This window comes from Vulpes lagopus, chromosome 3, assembly GCF_018345385.1.
Source record: "Vulpes lagopus strain Blue_001 chromosome 3, ASM1834538v1, whole genome shotgun sequence".
NCBI classification, from domain to species: Eukaryota; Metazoa; Chordata; class Mammalia; order Carnivora; family Canidae; genus Vulpes; species Vulpes lagopus.
The window spans coordinates 20615574-20636900 of NC_054826.1; the positions used below are offsets into that span (position 1 = coordinate 20615574).

At 38.2% G+C, this 21327-nt stretch overlaps 1 protein-coding gene across 1 annotated transcript in view; it reads right to left on the minus strand.

Moving 5' to 3' along the window:
• The window catches only part of OXCT1 (3-oxoacid CoA-transferase 1), a 125023-nt gene that overhangs the window by 82264 nt on the left and 21432 nt on the right, over nt 1–21327 (minus strand). The window contains exons 5-7 of the mRNA XM_041748377.1: nt 18996–19145; nt 14391–14497; nt 11806–11866 (exon numbers count right to left, since the gene is read on the minus strand). Of these exons, the coding sequence (XP_041604311.1) occupies nt 11806–11866; nt 14391–14497; nt 18996–19145 (318 nt within the window). The remainder of the gene's footprint in view (nt 1–11805; nt 11867–14390; nt 14498–18995; nt 19146–21327) is intronic.

Below are 21327 nucleotides of genomic sequence, written 5' to 3' on the forward strand. Positions count from 1 at the left end.
TTTAAAAAAAAATTATTAATTCATGAGACAGACGGGGGGGGGGGGGGCAGAGACATAGGCAGAAGGAGAAGCAGGCTCCCTGAGGTGAGGGTGAGCCTGATGTGGGACTCGATCTCAGGACCCTGGGATCATGGCCTGAGCCAAAGGCAGACAGATGCTCAACCACTGAGCCACCCAGGCATTCCTCCCTATCCTCATTTCTTCCCTCCATAAAATAAGGACAATAAAACCTAACTCACTGGATAATTACAATGAAGTAAAGTGCTTTGCACTTAAGTGCATGATATAAATAGTACTTGTTGTCTCTGTTGTTATTTTTATTATTTGCAAGGCTATATAACTCCTTCACCTGCTATCATCACTGCTGAAAATATTTCAATGATAGTCTACTACCCTGTGTAGGGCATAGTTTAGCTGTATTCATTCTACTTAGAGCATTCTTTTGCCCCTTCTACTTCCTAAGAATGAATTTCATGAAGAAAAAGTTTTCCATTCTATTTTCCTACATCGTTATAAAACCTAGTTCCCATCAATGTACATGTAAAATGCTACTTTATATATTTAAAAATATAAACAAAGAAGAAAAATGAAAACATTTTGAGTGCAAACATAATGCCAAAAGCATTGAGGAAAAAAGCTATTAATAACTCAGCAGCTAAAATACTTTTCATAGCAGGAATGGATTTATAGAATGCTTTTAAAATTCAATTTAATACTTCCTTTGTTTCTAAAGGTCTAATTCCACTTCAGAGATTGGCCAATTCTCAAAATGAATGACAGTTTGCAAATTCCTCAAACTGAGAGAAATTTAAATTATACCAAAACTTTCAAATTCAACAGTTTTAATCCTGTAGCTTTTTATACTCAACCTGTATTTGTCTGAGTTTAGTAACGATGAATTTTTCTTCCCCAAGTTTTGTCTAAGCCAGCAAAGCTTTTCCAAAATTTAAAATGAAATTCTAAACTGAAAATAACTTTTTTACAATACAAAACTTGTATCCTTTCCCCCCAATTATTAAGGAAACTAAAATAGCTTCTTTAAACGAATAACCCAGCTGCCTTTCACAGAAAACATGGAAAAGGGTTCTTCACATTCCTGTTAAACTTCTTCCCTCCCAGGAAATTTGTATTTAAAATTCTCTTCAAAGCAATTAAATGTGGACTTAGTTATTCAGTGACAGAAACACAATGTCCTGATACTAAATTTCAGAAACTGAATGAAAGACATGACCTCCATTCTTGGACATAAGTGGACTTGGTTTCTTTATGGAATGAACCAGAGTCAAAAACCTTTACTTTCTAGCAGTTAAATTATTCTTGTTTTCTAATCTTACATTATTTCTCCCAAATTAAGCAATGGTTTCAAATCTTTTCATCTAAAAACAAACAAAATAAGACATACTTTTTTCGTGAGGTTGTAAAAATTCAATAAGGCAAAGCTTTCATAAGGAAGCAGTGAAAACACACCTGCAGTCTAATTTATTTATATTTAACAGTGTGCTCCATCCTAAGGAATATGGAAAATATCTATTTTTGAACATTTAGTCCCTCTGATGTTTGCAGGCAGTGGTGTGCCCATGGTTGAACATAAATCATCCATGAATATCTGAGTCACTCTTTATTCATTTTGTTTCTCTTGCTCCCAAAAGAGTAACAAATGCTACTTTCATTCAAAAGAAGTCAAGATGGATAGCACAAGCAAGTTTCCTCAGGGATAAACTTTAGTTTTCAACCCAAACCAAAATATCTGAATCTTTTGAACAAAAGTACAGAAAGAGATAAGTAGGTCACTAATTAATGCTTCATTTAAAACATGACAGCTAAGAGAGGTCATTAATTTTTGAGCATATGCAACTTAGGCTTATGACAGATTTATAAGAACTTCCTTTCTCCAAGGTGTCCATGAGTTTCCCCTTAAAAGTCATCACAGTTTTTGAATGAAAGTCCAGGGCTGTAGGGCCCTTCCCAACACCAGGAATACAGGATGACTCCAACTCCAGACCACCTTCACAGCTTCTGGAAACTCTGCCGGCCGGCTGGGGCTGGAGTTGCATGCTGGACATGGCTCAGGTTGCAGAAATCCTGAGGTACCAACATTCACCTGGCTGTGCACTGTGTACACAAGAAACTGGCCTTCAAGTATGAGACAAGTTAAAAAGGCAGGAAAAGGCAAGACACTTATAAAATCAGTCCATGGATTCATGATAATACTAAAGTCAGATTTACTGACAAAAGCATTGAGATCTTAAAGAAAGTAACAACTGTGGGCAGATACACAAGTATTTGACCTCCCTTTCTTTATGGTTGTCCCCCAAAGGTCTGACAGATTAGATTGCACACTCATTTCACTACCACATAAATTCTTCAATTTAATTTTTCATTAATATTTTTCAAGCCAGTTATTATTCTATTTCAGTTCTACTTGAGCCCACTGCGTCTTTCAAGAAATAATACTGAGGGACATTTAAGACGTTCAGACTACAGAAATATAAATCATGCTGTGAACTAAGGTTCTGTAAACTTTTTCTGTGAAGTCCAGTTAATATTTTAGGCTTTGTGGACTCTGCCATATATTCTTTTTTAAATAACCCTCTAACAATATAAAAACATTCTTAGCTCTATGTGGTACAAAAAAGAGGCCACAGGCAATAGTTCTGCAACCCTTTTAAATAATAGCTGTGAACTAACAGTGTATAGAACATACATAGTTACACAATATAAATCAGTCTTTTCATTTAAAATGAATCATACTGGTTCCACAGGTTTCCTTTTCCTGAAGTAGGTACTAAACTAGGAATGTTTTATATTAGAGAAGGATGAGGAATATACCCTTATTATTTTTCGTGAGGCAAGAAATTCTGCCCAGATACTTTTTCTCCCCTCTCTAGGTGGTCATGGATAAAAAATGTTCACTAAGAATTAATGAATCATCCTTTAGAATATACATACTTACAGTAAAATGCGAAAGCCTAAGTTTTACAGTGTAAGTTGATAAAATACAAATTTATAAAGCCTTAAAAATTATAAATAGATACAAAGTCAAGAAGCCAAAAATAGAATAAAGTTCACCAATCCATCAAAATAATACATCCATCCATGTGTTATTAAATGACTTTCAGGATCTCTGCACTAACAATAAAAAATAGCACAAAATTTTGTAAGGATAATGGCATACAAATGACTTGCTGTAATTGGTATTTCTACCCCACAATGCAATGAAGTCCATTGTACCTGAGATAATGAAACTCTCTTACATAGCTGCTACATTGTTACCAAGCAACACGAAATAAAATGTCAGGATTAGCACTTGATTTAATATATTTTTATCATCAATAAACCATGTTTCTAGTCTGCTACTCTTCTGGATGCAAATGGTCATTAGTCTAAGAATTATATTTAGTAATCTATAAGGGTATACAAGAAAAAAAAAGGCAGTAAAGTTAATACCGGACATTCACCAAGTCCATTCTTTTTTAGTATTTACTGCTTCTTTGGTGGAAACAGTAGATATTAATATGAGTAATTCTACTTTTGAGGTAATTTTTGCCAAAATACTCAACTACAATTTGTTAAATACATCTTCATTAGCATTCAAATATTTTCAAACAAATGTAGCATTTCATGAAAATTCAATGGTCTCTAATAGTCATGAATGATCTTTAAATACTTTAATAGTTTAAAATAAGTAGAATTAATCAGTTCAGTCAGTTTAGTTATGTAAGGATATTATCATCTGTCAAGGGACTGTATATCTGGTTAATAGCATAAGAACTTAGAGATACCTCTTTCAGAGTGATTTAGTAATAATTATAAAATGAAATACAAAGCATGAATAAAATCTTACAACAATAAAACTATGAGAGAAAGAAATGTAAATTAAAAGATCATATATAATTTAACAGGTCTAAAAACAAAAACTGATGTAAGTGATATCCACTGCTTATCACAACCATCTGAAAAGTTAACACCTGGGCAAGTGACTGCATTCTCCCTTAGGATCAAGGGTTGCCAGGGTTTATGGGGGTTGGAGGAAAGAGGGTATTCATTCTCTCTACATTGTATCAAACAGCTCTTTTACCTCCTCCCACCCTTTTTCAAAAAAGAATATGTGTGTCAAGTGTTCAACTCAACTGGTCCAGGTGGATGCTGTAAAGAGGATTGGCATAAATAGTTCTTGCTGTCCTCATTCTAGTTAACTAACTGAAGTAGAGCTTTACCAGGTAAATACTTAAGGGCAGTAAAAGACATTTAGCATATTATGCATCATACAGTGAATGTCAGACTTGACATTCCAGCCAAATTCTCATAAATATCATGCTTCCACATGTTAACCAGAGATTTCTGTGTGAATGAATTCCATATGGGCAGGACCAGTAGTTGCCTGGGTATGGATGTGCGTGCTTGAAATTGAATCTAATGAGGTCTCTTAACTGGTTAGAAGTGCTTGTCTTATGTGGAGAAAACCTTTAATTTTTTTCTGTTTATACCTATGCTTTTTCTTTTTACTGTCTCTTGTACAAGTTATGAGTTTCACTGCTTTAGAAGCTGTAATATCATAAGGCATTAGCAATGTCAAGATTAAGAATAAAAGACACTTAGGAGGAAAGGAGTTATGTTTATCCTGTAGGCATTTTTGTATTCTCTAAAGCAGGAAGGAAGATAACCAAAGACTCTAAAACATGGATACATTAATTGGCCTGCTTGGTGGAGATTAAATGTTCGTAGAATCCACTGAAGTGATTATGCCATTAAAATCCACTGTGTTCCCACCTTCTAATTGTAAAGTGAAATAACAACCAGTTTGATCACTTCTAAGATGATTCGCAAGGAATCTCCAAACAGGGACAGAGAGTCACAAGAGCCAGGAGGCTCCAATCTCAAAATCATGCCCCATTCATCTCAGAGTTTTAAAGTCAGATTTAGGTCTAATCATCTCTTGAGAACTCTTACAAAGTGAACTAAAAATACAAATCATATTTCCCATAGCCTCAGAAGAAGCTATTGCTGTTACCCTCAAGAAAGCTACTCTCATGTAATGCTCCTCAGCCTGCTTCCCTGCACTGAAAGAGGGAGACTTCATCCCTACTCCTCCAACCCACCAGGAATGTTCTCGCCACAGGCTTTTCCACCTGCCACTCCTACTGCCTCGACTTCTTCCCCTCCGAGAGCTGCAGAGCTGGTGTCTTGACTTCCTGGGAGTCTCTAACCGAAGTCATTTCCCTGAGGCCTTTTACTGACCACCTTACCTAAAATTTCAGTTTCTTCTCCTGACATTTTATGTTCCTTTTCATGCTTTTTGTTTTTTTCTCCTTTACACATATCAACATATGGCATACCATGTACTTCCCTTCTGTTTTCTATTTCATGTCTATCTTGAGCATCAGAACGTAAGCTCCATTGAGAGCTGGGTTGTTTCTCTGTTTTGTTCACTGCCATACTTCCAGAACCTACAAAAGTGCCTGGCACACGAGAATTTCTGAACTTCCTTGAACTCTCCCTAAAATGGGGTTGATATAATGTCTGGTGTTTCTTTTTTAATTTTTTTTTAAATTTATTTATGATAGTCAGAGAGAGAGAGAGAGAGAGAGAGAGAGAGAGAGAGAGAGAGAGAGAGAGAGGCAGAGACACAGGCAGAGGGAGAAACAGGCTCCATGTACCGGGAGCCCGACGTGGGATTCGATCCCAGGTCTCCAGGATCGCACCCTGGGCCAAAGGCAGGCGCCAAACCGCTGTGCCACCCAGGGATCCCCTGTCTGGTGCTTCTTTACAGATAATAAAGGAGGATAAAAAGGGAGATGGGGATGTAGATGAGGCAGGTGTGATTATAGGCTGCCAGTCATTGCAGCTAAGGGGTGCACTCAGGGGGCTTCCCCATTACTCTTCTGCTTACTGTTGTATAGGTTTATCATCCTTCATAATGAACATCAAAAACAAAAATTTGGGGGGGGGGGTGCCTGGGTGGCTCAGCTGGTTAAGTGTCTGCCTTCAGCTCAGGTCATGATCCAGGGTCCTGAGATTAAGCCCATCAGGCTCCCTGCTCAGTGAGGAATATGCTTCCCCCTCTGACCTGATCATGTTCTCTCTCTCTCTCACTCTCCCTCTCAAATAAATAAAATCTTAAAAAAATAAAGATCTAAAGACATAAAATATTTTTAAAAATTAATATCATTTATACTGCAATCAACCTTTGCCCTTCCTCACCCACCAATCAGAAACAACATGTATCTGCTCAGAAGGATGGCAGATGTGCCATCTTTTCCTCCAGTTAATCTCCTAAGGAGAGATGGCATGTGCCAAGCATTGGAACATAGAAGTCCGGGTTCCCAAGGCTTGCCTCTTTTAACAGAAGTCTTAGGATAGTGCTCTAGGAAATAATTTTCAGTATGGCCATAACCTTATATCTTGGAGCATTGTTTTTTTAAAGCAAGGGACTGATAAAACACCATATTCTTGATAATGATGATAATTATGGCTGCAGGGGATGCAGGCAGATGAGGAGTATGAGCAATCTTCTAATTCTTACCTTAGGTGGGTTCGTAGGTGTTCAAAGTATTATTATGCTTCATAACCCACACAGGTTACATTTATACAACATTTGCATGCATCAAGTATATAATATAAGCAATTCTTTCATATGCAAATATATAAATATACAATAATGTGAATATAATAAAAAATTTTTTTCAAACCGTGATAATAAATATATTGCTTTACTAAAAGCTGAAATTAGCTAAACTAGAAGAGGCTTTGTATAAAATGTGCTGTCTTCTAACACCAGCCATGGCACAACCTGACGAAGGCAGCTGGGCTATTTCCGTCGCAGACAGCCTCAACAGCCTTCAGTGGCTGAGTCAGACGACCTTTTCTGACAGAGCCAGCATGCCAGGCTGCTTGCAGGAGACAAAAGCTCAACAGTCTCCTGAGTGAAGTACTCCAGCCCCTCCTCCTGAGTTTCCTATTATAAGTTGTTTTAAAAAAATGCAGGAATGGTCACTTTAAAGAAAAACCCAGGGTGGTGGGATAGGCACCCAAGAGACTAGCAGAGGGGGCTCACAGGGAATTGAGGAGCTAAGACGATCCCTACAAAAGCCAAATGAGTTCCCTTAGGAAGACGTGACAGTCCTCACTTCTCATTATACACACAGAATGCAATGCCAAGAGTCATCCTCTGGCTGGTTTTGCACTTAAACTTGTGAAGTTTATCAGGGAAGACGACTGCACCCACTCAAAGAGAAGGAGGTCCAGAAATAACACCATCTGGGCCAAAAAGAGAAACATCTTTCTGGCATGTGTGCCAATATGTGCACCCACTTGTACTATTTTTCCCAGTAGCAAACCAGTTCCTTAAGGGGATGGTGGCCAGGGGAGGGGGAGTACAGCTGACATTCACTACATTGCAACTTTGTGGTGAAGCATGCAAGTGGCTGCAGGTTTTAAGAAATATGAATGCAATATTCATGTTGATTTTATTAAAGGAGAAAACAGACACACTTGGTCACCTCACTGGCTTTATACTACTCACAAGCTTATGAAGAACACATCTGAAAGGGGAGACTTTTTGAAAAGGAGGAACATTCCCCTTCTAGAGAAACTGGAAATAACTCACTTTGAGGGCAAATTTTATGCTCTCTTTAATTCAAGATAAACACTCTGGTTTACTTATTGATAGAAAATATTTACTGTAAATTAATTAGAGAAGAAACTATGAACAACAACAACAAAAGCAAGAGGTGACTTCTATGTTCCTTTGTCCCTCTGCTTCTAAAGCCAAAAACAATTTTGAGATGCCTAAGGGAACTATCATTAATATGTATTTGTAGTTCTATCCTGACCTCCTTCAAACTCAAGTTACAGGATGTAAACAGGGAGAAAGGCTACAAAGATGCCACACTGTGGAGTGGCACAGAGCTTCGGAAGACAGGCTCTAGCCCAGGCTCTGCTTCAGAAATGTCCTCTATTTCCTCCTCTGTAAGAGAAAGGAGATGTGCTAAGACTTCTAAAAAAGTTTTCGACTGTCTGAAAGTACTAGAACAGATGTTCAATCACCGTATTTAGGGAAATTTGTGAAGAGCTGCAAGGTTCAGAGAAGCTACAAGATAGAATGAACCAAATTAAAGAATGAATGGTCCCACAGAGCAACTGATCACAGGATGAGGCTTCTCTCAAAGCCAACTCCGAGGTATATGGTCATGGAGGAGAAAAAGACCATGATCAGAATAACTGGCAAGGAAGTACAAGAGACAGGAATAAATTAGCCAAAAACCTCTCCACTTGATTCTAATAGTTAGCATTGAAATGTACTACTCCTAGAGATTCAGTATCTTCCAAAAGTTTGAAAAGTCATCCATTTATGATGATTTGAGAACATTTCACAAAATAATGGAAAAGAACAGACACCCTGGAATCAGTCTCTCTGTGTTTCTGTCTTGGGTCCACCTAGCTGTGTGACATCAGGTCACATATTTATCTGTAGTTTAGATAAATATTAAACTTATCACTTATCTCTGTACTTTAAAGGCCTCGTCTGTAAAATAAGAATAATATTGGTTCCTACCTTTAAGAAAGACTATTATAAGACTTGCACAAAAAAAAAAAAAAAAAAAAGACTTGCACAAGGGGCAGCCCAGGTGGCTCAGCGGTTTAGCGCTGCCTTCAGCCCAGGGCCTGATCCTGGAGACCCGGGATGGAGTCCCATGTCGGGCTCCCTACATGGAGCCTGCTTCTCCCTCTGCCTGTGTCTCTGCCTCACTCTCTTTCCCTCTCTCTCTCTCTCTCTCTCTCTCTCTCTCTCTCATGAATAAATAAAATCTTAAAAAAAAAGAATTACACAAATAACAATGCACATAAAGACTATAGCAGTGACTAATAATAAATACTTGATTAACAGTAACTGTTATTATTTTATTATTGTTAATAACTAGCAGGCAGGAGAAAATATGGGTAATTTATGATTTCTGAAGATTCCTATTAAATACCACACTACAGAGACTAGCTCATAATCATCCATTCCACTAGGATCCCCATCAAATAAAGCAGGATAGGAAGAGCTGTGATTTACAGAATCTGGGAGGTCAATGCAGGTAACGCGAATCTGGGAGGTCAATGCAGGTAACAGAGTACACAGAACATAGCAAAGAAGAGGAGCTGCAGATCCAGGGTACTCACTAGACTTAGAGTAACACAGACTTAGAAGTCACAAAGTCAAGATGGAAATTTTGTATCAGAAAATATCCCATCTACTCACCATTCACAATTCCAAATGATTTTCCTCTTTTGAGAACATAGTTCTTATAACTCAGGTTATGAGCATTCAGATCTCTTCTATTATTGAGCTTATGATAATCCATTATCTAAAAGCTGTTTTGCTTAGATTCCTAAGCTAGAATGACAAATTAGATTTCATCTTCATCACTCTAACCAAGCTCTGTCCAATCAAACTTTTCACAGTGATAATGTTCTAGATCTGTGTTGATCAAAACAGTAGTCACGAAAAAAAAAAAAAAAAAACAACAGTAGTCACGGGGCACCTGGCTGGCTCAGTGACTGTCTGCCTTCGGCTCAGGGTGTGATCTCAGGGTCCTGGGATCAAGTCCAACATCACGCTCCCCATAGAGAGCCTGCTTCTCCTTCTGCCTATGTCTCTGCCTTTCTTTCTCTCATGAATAGATAAAACTAAAATCTTAAAAAAAAACAACAGAAAAAAAAAAAAAACAGTAGTCACTAGACATATGCAGCTACTGAAGAGAAAATGAATTTTACCTTGTTTAATTTTAATTAATTTAAATTCAAATGTCACATGTAACTAGTGGCCACCATGCTGGACATTGCAGGCATAGTTAATTGAGAGTGGCTGACTGAAGTCTCATATTGAAAAGGATCCCACAGTGAGTCTGGGTCTAGCAAAAAAGAGTGCACTGACAGAGATGTCTGTTCTCAGACAAGGGGAATAGCCTTTACCATATTTGCAGGTTTGATTAAAGGAATTCATCTCCTTTCCCTTATGCCAAAAACAAACAAACAAACAAAAAACTTCTTCTCTTTTCTACTATCTACAGTGATTCTCAGACATGAGAGGGTCATTTTCTGTTCCTAGAAGAAACAAGATTGGCTAAAAGAAGCAGAGAAGAAAGAAGAAAGAAGAAGAAAGAAGAAGAAAGAAGAAAGAAGAAAGAAGAAAAAGAAGAAGAAAAAAAAAGAACTTCAGCCAGGACAATGCATAAGGCCCTTGGTACTCAGAGAAGGAATATTAGTTCCAGGAAGTATTACAGAAGTAAAATCAATAGGGTTAAACTACCAGTTATTTTAAGCTATGTTATAGGCTTTTCTTCAGTGATATTATATGTGTGTGTGTTGTGTGTGTGCATGTGTGTGTATGCATGTGCGCGCCTGTGCCATGGACAGGTCATTAAGATGATTCAATATATTAAAAAAAAAAACAGATTGCATAGTGAGAGTAAACCACATTGTCCATTTTGAATGCAAAAAATATACTAAAGCTGTTGCAAAAGAAACCACCATGCCTAGGTTGAAAGTACCACATCCTCCAAAACTTTAAAAATAATACATTTCACTTTCCAAGAGAAGAACAGAATTCTAACATTTGATTTTTCAAAAATACCACCGTACTGCCTCCATGAAATATCATCTTGGCCAAATGCATGCAGGAGTCAAAAGATGTCACACATGACACTACCACCACGAGAAAAACCATGAACATATATTCTCATTTCCAGATCCCATGATAGGTTTCTATAAAGCTCTCCCAAAGATGGGTCCCCTGGGTGGCTCAGCTGGGTGTCGGCCTTCCACCCAGGGTGTGATCCTGGGGTCCCCGGATCGAGTTCCACATCAGGCTCCCTGAATGGAGCCTGCTTCTCTCTCTGCCTGTGTCTCTGTCTCTGTCTCTTATGAATAAATAAAATCTTAAAAAAAAAAAAAGAAAACAAAAAACTCTCCCAAGGAGAAGTTAACTCAAACTTTCATGAAACTTTGGTTCCAAGGTGATTCTCAAAGCCTCAAGTTAAGAATCATTTTGGTATCTCCTTTCAGGTTCAAATACATATAATACAAAATGTCAGGGTTTAGGTATAAGCAACCTAGTTTTATCCCAGAGCTTTAACCCTATAAAGGCTCCAGAATTAGTCATGTCTCTGCCACACCATGAGATGCCCAAAGAAGAGTCAGTTCCTTAATTCAAATGCTCCAAACAAAACAACATCAAAGCAATTACTTATACTACCATCCTTCTTCTTTAAAGAATTCTCAGTATCAATTACAATAAGATAATGATATAACTTACTATTTTTCTGGGATTCTGTATATAAAAATCCATCTTGCAATTTTACCCAAAGAGGAGTATTTTACTCAAGTACCAAAGGACTGTTATAAACTAGTCAGTCTCAGGGGCACCTGGGTGGCTTAGTTGGTTAAGCATCTGCCTTTAGTTCACGTCATAATCCCAGGGTTCTGAGATTGAGCCCCACATCAGGCTCTCTGCTCAGTGAGGAGTCTGCTTCTCCCTCTCCCACTCCCAGTGCTTGTGGGCTCTCTCGCTGTCAAATACATAAATAAAATCTTAAAAAAAAAGAAGCTGGCTAGTTTCATGACTTGATCCCAAAAAAACTAATGTTACAGTAAAATTGCAAATATTACATATTTAAATAGAATCCTTCAATACCCAAATTTAAAAGTGGCCATTGTTTATCTTTCAGAAAACACATGAACTGTTATAAATTTTCTAAACTAATACATAACAGCAAGTTTAAAAAGCAACCTCTGGAAAACAGAAATGACCTCTTCTCTTACCTCTACTACTGTGGTTTCTGCAGCTTTGCACATCGGCAAATTGAAATTTCTTGCACTTTTCCTATATTAGGAGGAAAGAAAACCAAAAATAAGAAGAGTTTCTCTCAGCTTTGATTACGGATTAAAAGAATTTCTATAAACTAAAATCTTAAATCTTTTAAAAAGAATGTATTATATTTTTTGTGTTAATTTTATAAATAAAAATAATAGCCCCATTTCATTCAATTATAGCTTTTATGGGGTTGAAGGAAAGAGGGACTATTTTTCATATTCTAATATAGATTACATTCAGAAAGATGAAAAAGATATTAATAAATCTACTCATTTAAAACTAATTTGCCTAAATCTTTTAACCGGGGTGCCACTTTATTTCTATAGTCATATATTTCACTAAACTTGCTCTTGTTAAAATATTAAGAAAGGTAGCAAGGGCTTTGTATGAGAAGGCAGAGTAATTATATTCTCTATTAAAGAGAAATCTATTGCTGAAATAAAATGAAACATTCACTGGTAATGCGTGAGTCATCTATAAAGATCATTCTGGGGGACCAATTTCTAATGAAATTTTTTGAAGTGCAACACCCACATCAGACCCTGAGGTGTAAAAATTTCAAGAAAGTGCCAATTTTGCTGATGGTTTTGCACTCAAGTTCTTAAACTAATGCACCACCACCATCCATAAAAAAATTTAATATACTTTTTGTTTCTGAGAGTGTAAGTCGATAAAAAAACTTACATGATAAAGGAAAATAAGTTATATCTTTCCTTTACTAGCTCTTTCAGGCCACCAATGTTTATCTCACTTAGATTCAAGAATAAATATAAAGACAGGTGTGTCCCTGAGAGAGAAGTCCTTGGGTACTTTCTTTCACAAGTCGCTATGTTGGATTCCACTAGATGTCTGGCATGCCCAACATCAAAACCTCCAAGGGCAGTGTGGCCAGAGGCAAAGCTGTGCAGGGCTGTCCTAATGATGGCCTAGATAGACATTTTACCAGTTGTCCCATTAGAAGTGAAGGTCATCCTAGAAACCAGTATCTTGGGACATCCAGGTGGCTCAGTGGTTAAGCATCTGCCTTCAGCTCAGGGTGTGATCCTGGAGTCTGGGGATCGAGTCCCACTTCAGGCTCCCTGCATGGAGCCTGCTTCTCCCTCTGCCCGTGTCTCTGCCTCTCTCTCTCTGTGTCTCTCATGAATGAATAAATAAAATCTTAAAAAAAAAAAAAAAAGAAAACAAAGAAAGAAACCAGTATTTTAAGAATTTAAGTCACTTGACCATTGCTGATGAGCAGTCTTATCTCCTGTCAATAACCACAGGCATAAGTCAATGATGGGTAGAGCCCTTGTGCAGTCTTTAGATATCAGAGCCAGGCAGTGAAACACATGATAAATTCATGGAAACAGTTTAAATAGTTCATTTCCATTTGCTTCTATTACAATTTCATTAATCTTTTTAAAAAAGCAACTTAACTTTGCAAACATTACACCAAAATGTCAAATAAGGCAGACATGAGGCAAAATGAGTAACTGCCAAAATCAGTTGTAACCAAAACCTGGCTGAATTCAAGAAACTAAATATAATATTGATATCATATAAGGTCTTCAGAAATGAACAAAACAACATGAGGGTAGTCACTGAGAATTTAACTATGATCTCACCAAAGGTGCATTTGGTAAAGATAAACATTATTACGAAAACAGTAAAATTCCATATTATAACAGTAAATATCCAGAAAATTATTTCTGTAACCTAACCAGCAAAGTCTTCAAGACCAAACATTTTGGAAAACTTGTATGTATATTTTCAAAAATACTGTTTATTTTGTGGAAAAATAAATAAATAATTTTTGGAAAACTTGTATGTGTATATTCAAAAGTACAATTTTCAAAACCATATAATGTATAAATCTAAGATACTAAATATTTGGTATTTAATACGCTTAGGGTAATCAAAAGATCTTGAAATCTATTAAGCCTGTGGTTTAATATCTGTGGCTATCCAAATAACAAGAATGAAAGTTGAGCATCATCCAGATTAATCAACTTTTCAGATAGAACCTACAGAAGTATTTCCTAGTAGACACCAACATGACTAGAAAAGAAGCGACCCAAATGGTTGTTAGCAAGATCTTTCCAGAATATCAAAAAAATTTAGGCATCTTACCTTAATGCATATTAATAACAATTTCAAAATTAAATACAATTGTGTGCTTTTCTCACATTTGCTAAGCACATCTTAACACTTAACTTGTCCTGGCAACTAAAATACCACATGGAAAAATAGTTTGTATGTGACTATATACAAGGGTATTTAGATTCAAAATAGCTTACAAGCAGTACAATGTGGGCCCCAACCAATTAGAACAGATTTCCACAAGTACACCACATCACCAAGACTGCACAGCAGTAGCCTTGCACACACATACATATATGCTGACAGGTGGGCTTGTTTGATTGTAAGCCACTTTATAAATAAGTTTTTAAACATCAAACACATCAATATATCCATTTTTGTAATCATAATTTAGGAAATGTAAAGTTGCTGGAATGCGTTTCATTCAAATTTTTTAAAACCATCATACTACCTGAAAATCACATTTCCTGCTTGGTCTGCCTTCCAGGCTTTCACCAAAGCAAAATCTCCTGTAATTGCTTCTTCCAAAATAAAATGCTGACCATTAAACTCCCTCACCTGCAGGAGACAAAGAGGGCATTGTCAGGTATTTGCATGAGTTCCAGTTGGCCATGGTTATATGCTCTGACAGAAGCAGACAATAAGGATACAAATCTAGTCAGAGAAGGTTTCTCAGAGAGAGAACAATCTAAATGGAGATCTCAAGGGTGACTAGTGGTAGGCAACTAGGATTTAGTCAAAGTGGCGGAAGGGGAACTGAGGGAACAGCATGTGCAAAGACTCAGCAGCAAGAAAGAGCTTGGTAAACTAAACTTGAGGAACTAGAAGTTCTACATGCTTAAGGCATAGACTGTAGGTTAGCACTCATTTTATTATTTGTGTGCATTAGTTATATATACAGAACATGAAAAATAGCCCATCTTTCCTTCCACTTCAGGGGAGGGGGAACCAAAACTATGTAAGTTGCATAAAATGGCCAATGTATTTTGAACACAAAATAGTTACAAAAATCTATTCATCTCTCCTAATTAATCTATAACCATCTGTTGAAATTTTAATTGGAATTTCTAGAATTTGCAGATGAAACTGGAGAACTGATATACCATATCTTTCCACCTGTGAGCAGAACATATGCCCACATTTTTTGAAGTCTTCTTTTACCTCCTTGAATTGCTTTTAATTTTTCCCAAAAAAGCTTTGTATATATTTTCTTTAGGTTTATTCATAGGCACTTCATGGTTTTTGATGCTACTATGAGTATTCTATGTTCTTCTATTATACCTCCTCTTCTGTCATTACTGGTTTAATGGATGCTATTGATTTTTGTATGTGCATTGCCTTTTAATTGTACTACAGATAGAGGTGGAAGAGGGGAGAGGAATCATAAAGTAAAACTATGCCATGGCATTTTGTTCCTCTTTTCTTCTCAGGGATTTAGCTCTGGGATTTCAAACAAAGAAGAGAGGAAACAACGCCAATACTACACATCCATCCTACACATGACTGGGGCCTGGGAAGGCATAGCTCCATCCTCGTTCGTACTGCACCCTCTAGTGGACAAACAGCATGCATACCAGGGGAAGCTTCAGGAGAAAGTTTGGTGTATTGACTTTTCTTCAACTATGGTTTAAAGCAGAAATCCTTTCTTAAAGAACAGCTTCCTTAAAGACCTTCCCCCACTTTCCAGTGAATTTATGGGATCACTGAATAAGGAGAATCTTGTTAACACGAAATTTAGACAAGTCATATGAAGGATATTTATAAACTGTACATCAAAACGTAGCTTTTTAAAGCTTTTTATGTATTTCAAAGTCATTACTGCCAACAACAATGATGACTGATGACAGGTATGTTATGTTGTATACAGATCTAGAAAACTTCATAAAGATCTAAATATATGCTAATCCAAGGCAATGTGAAAAAATTGACTTTTTTTTTTTTTCCTATTCTAATTATAGCATTCCCTGATGGATCTACAAACCAGCAGCTGCTTATGCCAGGCCATTCTAAAATTTTAAAACAGGGAAAGGACTGGTTTTGTCACATTAGCTATTTAGCTATTACACTCACTTAAAAGAGTTGTAGGTTTCCTGGTCACCACCTCCCCCTTTTTTTAGCCCTTTCTTGTATCCATTCCAATCAAATTCCCACCAATGCAGAAAAAGTCCTCTTTCAGAAAAATTCTTGAAGGTCACCAATGACCTCCATGTTTCTAAAGCCAATGTCCCACTTCTCACTCTGACACAGTGTCAGCTCACTACTGCCTGTTGTGAGGCGCTGGCCTCGGCTCTCACTGTCTGCAAGTCACTGAAGAGCTTGAATTTGCACTGGATTAGTTTGGACCGTGATGGGGCGGTGGTGCTGTGCGAAGCCCTGAACCACCTGGACTGTGCCCTGCAGCAGCTTGGGTTGGACAAATCTGTTTTTGATAAGGAGATTCAGATGCTGTTCACAGCTGTGGAAGAGAAAAACCCCCACCTGACCATTTCCCATCTACTCTGGATCAACAAAGAGTACAGGATCAGGGGTGTGCTTACCTGATGGGGAACACTTCCTCTTTTGTAAAATTTCCCTTGTCTTTCAAGTTACTAGACTCCCCTTGCTTTTCTCTTCACTTACTAAACATTTTCCCATTCTTCTTTGCTGCTTCTTTTCCTCTTCCCACTTCTTAAATGCAAAGGAGGCATCCACTGCCTGTAATCCAACCCTAGACACTCAGTCCCACAGATTTAAATACTAGATGCTGAAGACTCCAAAGCTCGTATTCCAGCTCTAAACCCTCCCCAAGCTGGAGACAAGCTGGAGACTACTGAGCAACTTCTGCTGAAGCCTAGAGGATGTCTCAAATACATCCAGTCCTAGACAAGGCTCTTGGATTACTCCCATACGTTGTCCATCTCATAAGCAGCATGCATGGTTCTTGTTCTTCCTCATGCCCCACAACCAATGCATTGGTAAATCCTGCTGGCTCTGCTATCAACATATGTCCTGATTCCAACCACTTCTCACAAGCTCCACTGTTAACCACCTCAGCCTAAACCACTTCCTTGCCCACCTGGGTCAATACGACAGCGTCTTAATCTCTCTCACTGCTTCTGCTCTTGGAACCTTCCCAAAAACTCTCCACCTGGCAGCCACAGTGATCCCTCCAAAATGTAACTCAGACCACTTCATTCTCCTGTCTGTGAACTCTCTACTGTGCCCTCACCACTCAGTAAAACCCAACTCATGTGATCTGGCTCTCACACCTCCCCCCTTCAGCCTCTCATCCTACTGCTCTCTGCCTCATTCATTCTGTTCTTGTCTTGCTGCCCTGCTGTTCTACAAACAGGGCTAGCCTGCCTCAGGACCTTGTCCTTCCTCTTCCTTCTAACCAGAGCACAACCCTATAATCTTTGCTCACTCATTCTCCTGTTTTATTCAGATCTCCATCAACTGTCACTTTCTCAGAGAGGTTTCCCCTTACCCAATCTGGAACACCACTTCCCTGGCCAGTGAGCATTCTCTCTGCCCTTACCCCACTTGATTTTTCTTCACAGCACTTTCGTTATTAACAAAATATGTTTATGAATTCATTATGTTAGTTCCTCCACTAGCAGGCACACTTGGTCTAGATCATCACCCTTTCTAACTATACTTGGGCCAGTGCCTGACAAAGAGTAGGATCTCAGTAAATACCACTGAATTAAAAGATTTACTCACCTCCTCTTCCTACCATAAGTAGGAGAAATAAAGAGCTAACAACAATCATTTTAAGAAATTATTTGTCATGTTCCTAGGTAATTCAGATAAAAGTACAAAACTACTAGATTTGTGCATCTGACTCCAGGCAAAAACGAATCCAGGCATTCAGGACAGACTCTAGTCTATCCTATGTTTTCCCAGGGTGAGTTAACGCTCTAACTTCTACCAAACTCTCAAGGTATTAACCCAATTTTTCTAGGCATCATTATCTACATTACTAAGATCCATTTTAATAATTAGGCTCCTGTCTTATTTGCCAAAAAATTTTTAAACCCCATTAGGCAGTAAAGAGAGAAGCAAGATAGAATATTAAAAAAAAAATGTTAATCAAAGCTTTGAGTCAATATAGGTCACTCTAAGCAGAAAGGCAAAGCTCCAGATGGAGGACACTGCTAGAGACAAACGCTGAACAGCAAGGGGCATGTTCGATGACCTTTTATCTTCTCTCATAACATGGAGGTGCAGAGCTAACATCCCTATAATCAAAAAAAAAATTTTATAAAAATCGCTATAAGCAAGTGGTTTAAGAGATCCTTTGATTATAAAGCTGTCATTTCCTTTGAGCTATGCACAGTATTTCTGCAGCCTGCACTAACACTCTTGAGCTGTGTGGCCAGGGAGAAGGGAGAAGGACTAAAATTACAGTAATGGAATACTGGGCTGTGTAATTTTTACAACTGGCTCAAATCTGAGTTTCTCAAGTATCTATCTAGAGGTCTGTTCTTTTCTAATATGTGAGTGACGTTATCTGGGAGAAAGATACGCCAACCTACCCAGCACTTTAAATAAAACTAAATTATTCAGTTAGCTCAAGTATGTCCAGTATATAAAATGAAGGACAAATGCTCTATTAGGTAATTACAACTGCCCCTTGCTTTTCGAAATGGTAAACGAACTTGTGATGTCTTTGGTTTTTTCTTCCTCCTTCATCCACATCCAGAAGGGGCTTGAGAATAAAAGTTTACTACGATACAATGATGCATCTACTCTCTTTTTCACATAAGCATAATCAGAAGTTATAAATGCTCCTACATTTGTTAAAACCTACCATAAAACTAATCTTGACTCACACATCTTCTATAGATTTCAGTTTTGTTTCTTCTCATTTATTTATTCTGGTTTCTGTATGTGATTTTAATTACTGGCAGATGCTCTGTTTTAGCTAGAAATTGTACCTAGCATATGCACATAAATGAAGGACAGTGTCTCTTCTCACACAGAGGTGACTGTATTCTATCTACCCACTGAGTCCACCTGGAAGTCTACGCTGAAAGAGGTATCCCAGTGTTACCTGGATGAGGGTACTTCTTACCTCTCTGGGCTTACTGGCAATAGCAATGCTGCCATCTTTGTTGTATTTGATTGGGGACCCTCCTTGTTGCACCAGGGTCCCATACCCGGTGCTGGTGTAAAATGCAGGAACTCCAGCCCCACCTGCACGAATCCGCTCTGCAAGCGTGCCCTGCAAGAGAGCAACCAACACATCATAAAAAGTTCATTAAGTGTACTTCTATATGTGGATATAGAAACATTTACAGACATGGTTCCTTTCTCTAGAAGTTTAACATTCTAAATAGTACCTAGTATTGCATATTAGTGTATTTCACTAACACTATATGCTAGATTAGTTGAAAACAAGTATTGTCTCTCTAGATAACAATCTCTCTGGGATCCCTGGGTGGCGCAGTGGTTTGGCGCCTGCCTTTGGCCCAGGGCGCGATCCTGGAGACCCGGGATCGAGTCCCACGTCGGGCTCCCGGTGCATGGAGCCTGCTTCTCCCTCTGGCTGTGTCTCTGCCTCTCTCTCTCTCTCTCTCTATGTGACTATCATAAATAAATAAAAAAACAAAAAAACAAAAAAAACAAAAAACAATCTCTCAATTCTTAATCCACATTCAAATGTAACTCCCTCTTTGTATAATTGTGTTCACAGCTTTCTGGTCTCCCACTGCTCTCCTGTTATCATATTCTATGTCAATCTGTTTGTAATATTTTAAAATCAATTTTCAAATCTGAAGTATGTCACTTTAACCATATGTATTTTAAAACATGTGTTTAAATTTTGTGTTTTACTGTGTGACATATGTACGTATATAGCCTGACCTTATCACGAATAACACTACCGTTATTATAAATAATAATGTAATAGGTTCATTTACTTAAGAGTTTATTCTAAAACATTCTTATAAGCACTTTATCTACTACATAATCTGACTAGTGAAAAATCCAAAGTTAGGCGAAGAGAACATATAGCTAATTTGGTTTCTAAAAGCTAAGAGTACTTCAAATTTTATCTCAGAGTAGAATGTACTGCTCACAAAGTTCTTTGCACCTTCTTTTGATCATCTTTACCCCCTCCCTAGGTAACTGTGATTCGAACCTGATTTCCCTAGCTCTCTCTCACCTCTAACTGCTTTCCCATTGGGGAATAACTCTGGCCCTGAATATTTCCTAACACCCACCCTAACACTGAAACCTGTTTTGGTCTAATTACATCATATTCACACTACATAACTGACTGGTCAATCAGTAGCAAGAATTGGTTTCAATATTAGTAACAGTATGTTAAAATGATCTCAACCTGAAAACATTTTTCTACTTTAACTGGGTCCTTTAAATACTAAATTTAAAGCAGAAACCAAAAGATGGGACTTCAGACACAAAGTCATCAAAGTGGGTGGGATAATCTGGGGAAGGCAGGATATGAGACATAACTGACAATCTTCCAGCCAACAGCTTCTCTATTCTATCTAATAGAGATAACTCTGTTTTGTACTGTATTTTGAGTTAATAACATACATAAAATTAAATAATCAAGTCAACCATAACAACCCTCCCTACTGTAAGATATTTTTTATGTCTACCCTCCTTGAATACTTTGTCCCATTTGGCAAGGACCTAAAAGTGGACAATTTCTGGGCAGCCCGGGGGGCTCGGTGGTTTAGCGCTGCCTTTGGCCCAGGGCCTGATCCTGGAGACCCGGGATGGAGTCCCTCGTCGGGCTCCCTGCATGGAGCCTGCTTCTCTCTCTGCCCGTGTCTCTGCCTCTCTCTCTCTCTCTCTCTTTCTCTCTCCCTCTCTGTCTCTCATGAATAAATAAATAAAATCTTAAAAAAAAAAAAGTGGACAATTTCAACATAGAGGCTCCCTGCCGTTACCACCAACCCCTACATGCAAATCCCAAAGGGAATCCTAATCCTTACCATTTTATCAACACTTTTCTGGCTCACAGGCTGCAAAACAAGTTATCAGAGCCAATGTTTATTTACCTGCCACTAAGACAGGGAAAGAGACACTGACGTCTCTAAGCTTAAAGAAGGAATATAAAAGAGGGGCTCTTGGGTGGCTCAGTGGTTCAGCGGCATGATCCTGGGGTCCTGGGATCAAGTCCCGCACTGGGCTCACTGCAGGGAGCCTGCTTCTCCCTCTGCCTGTGTCTCTGCCTCTCTGCGTCTCTCATGAATAAATAAATAAAATATTAAAAGGAAAAAAAAAAGGAAGGGATCCCTGGGTGGCTCAGTGGTTTAGCGCCTGCCTTCGGCCCAGGGAGTGATCCTGGAGTCCCAGGATCTAGTCCCACGTCGGGCTCCCTGCATGGAGCTTGCTTCTCCCTCTGCCTGTGTCTCTGCCTCTCTCTCTCTCTC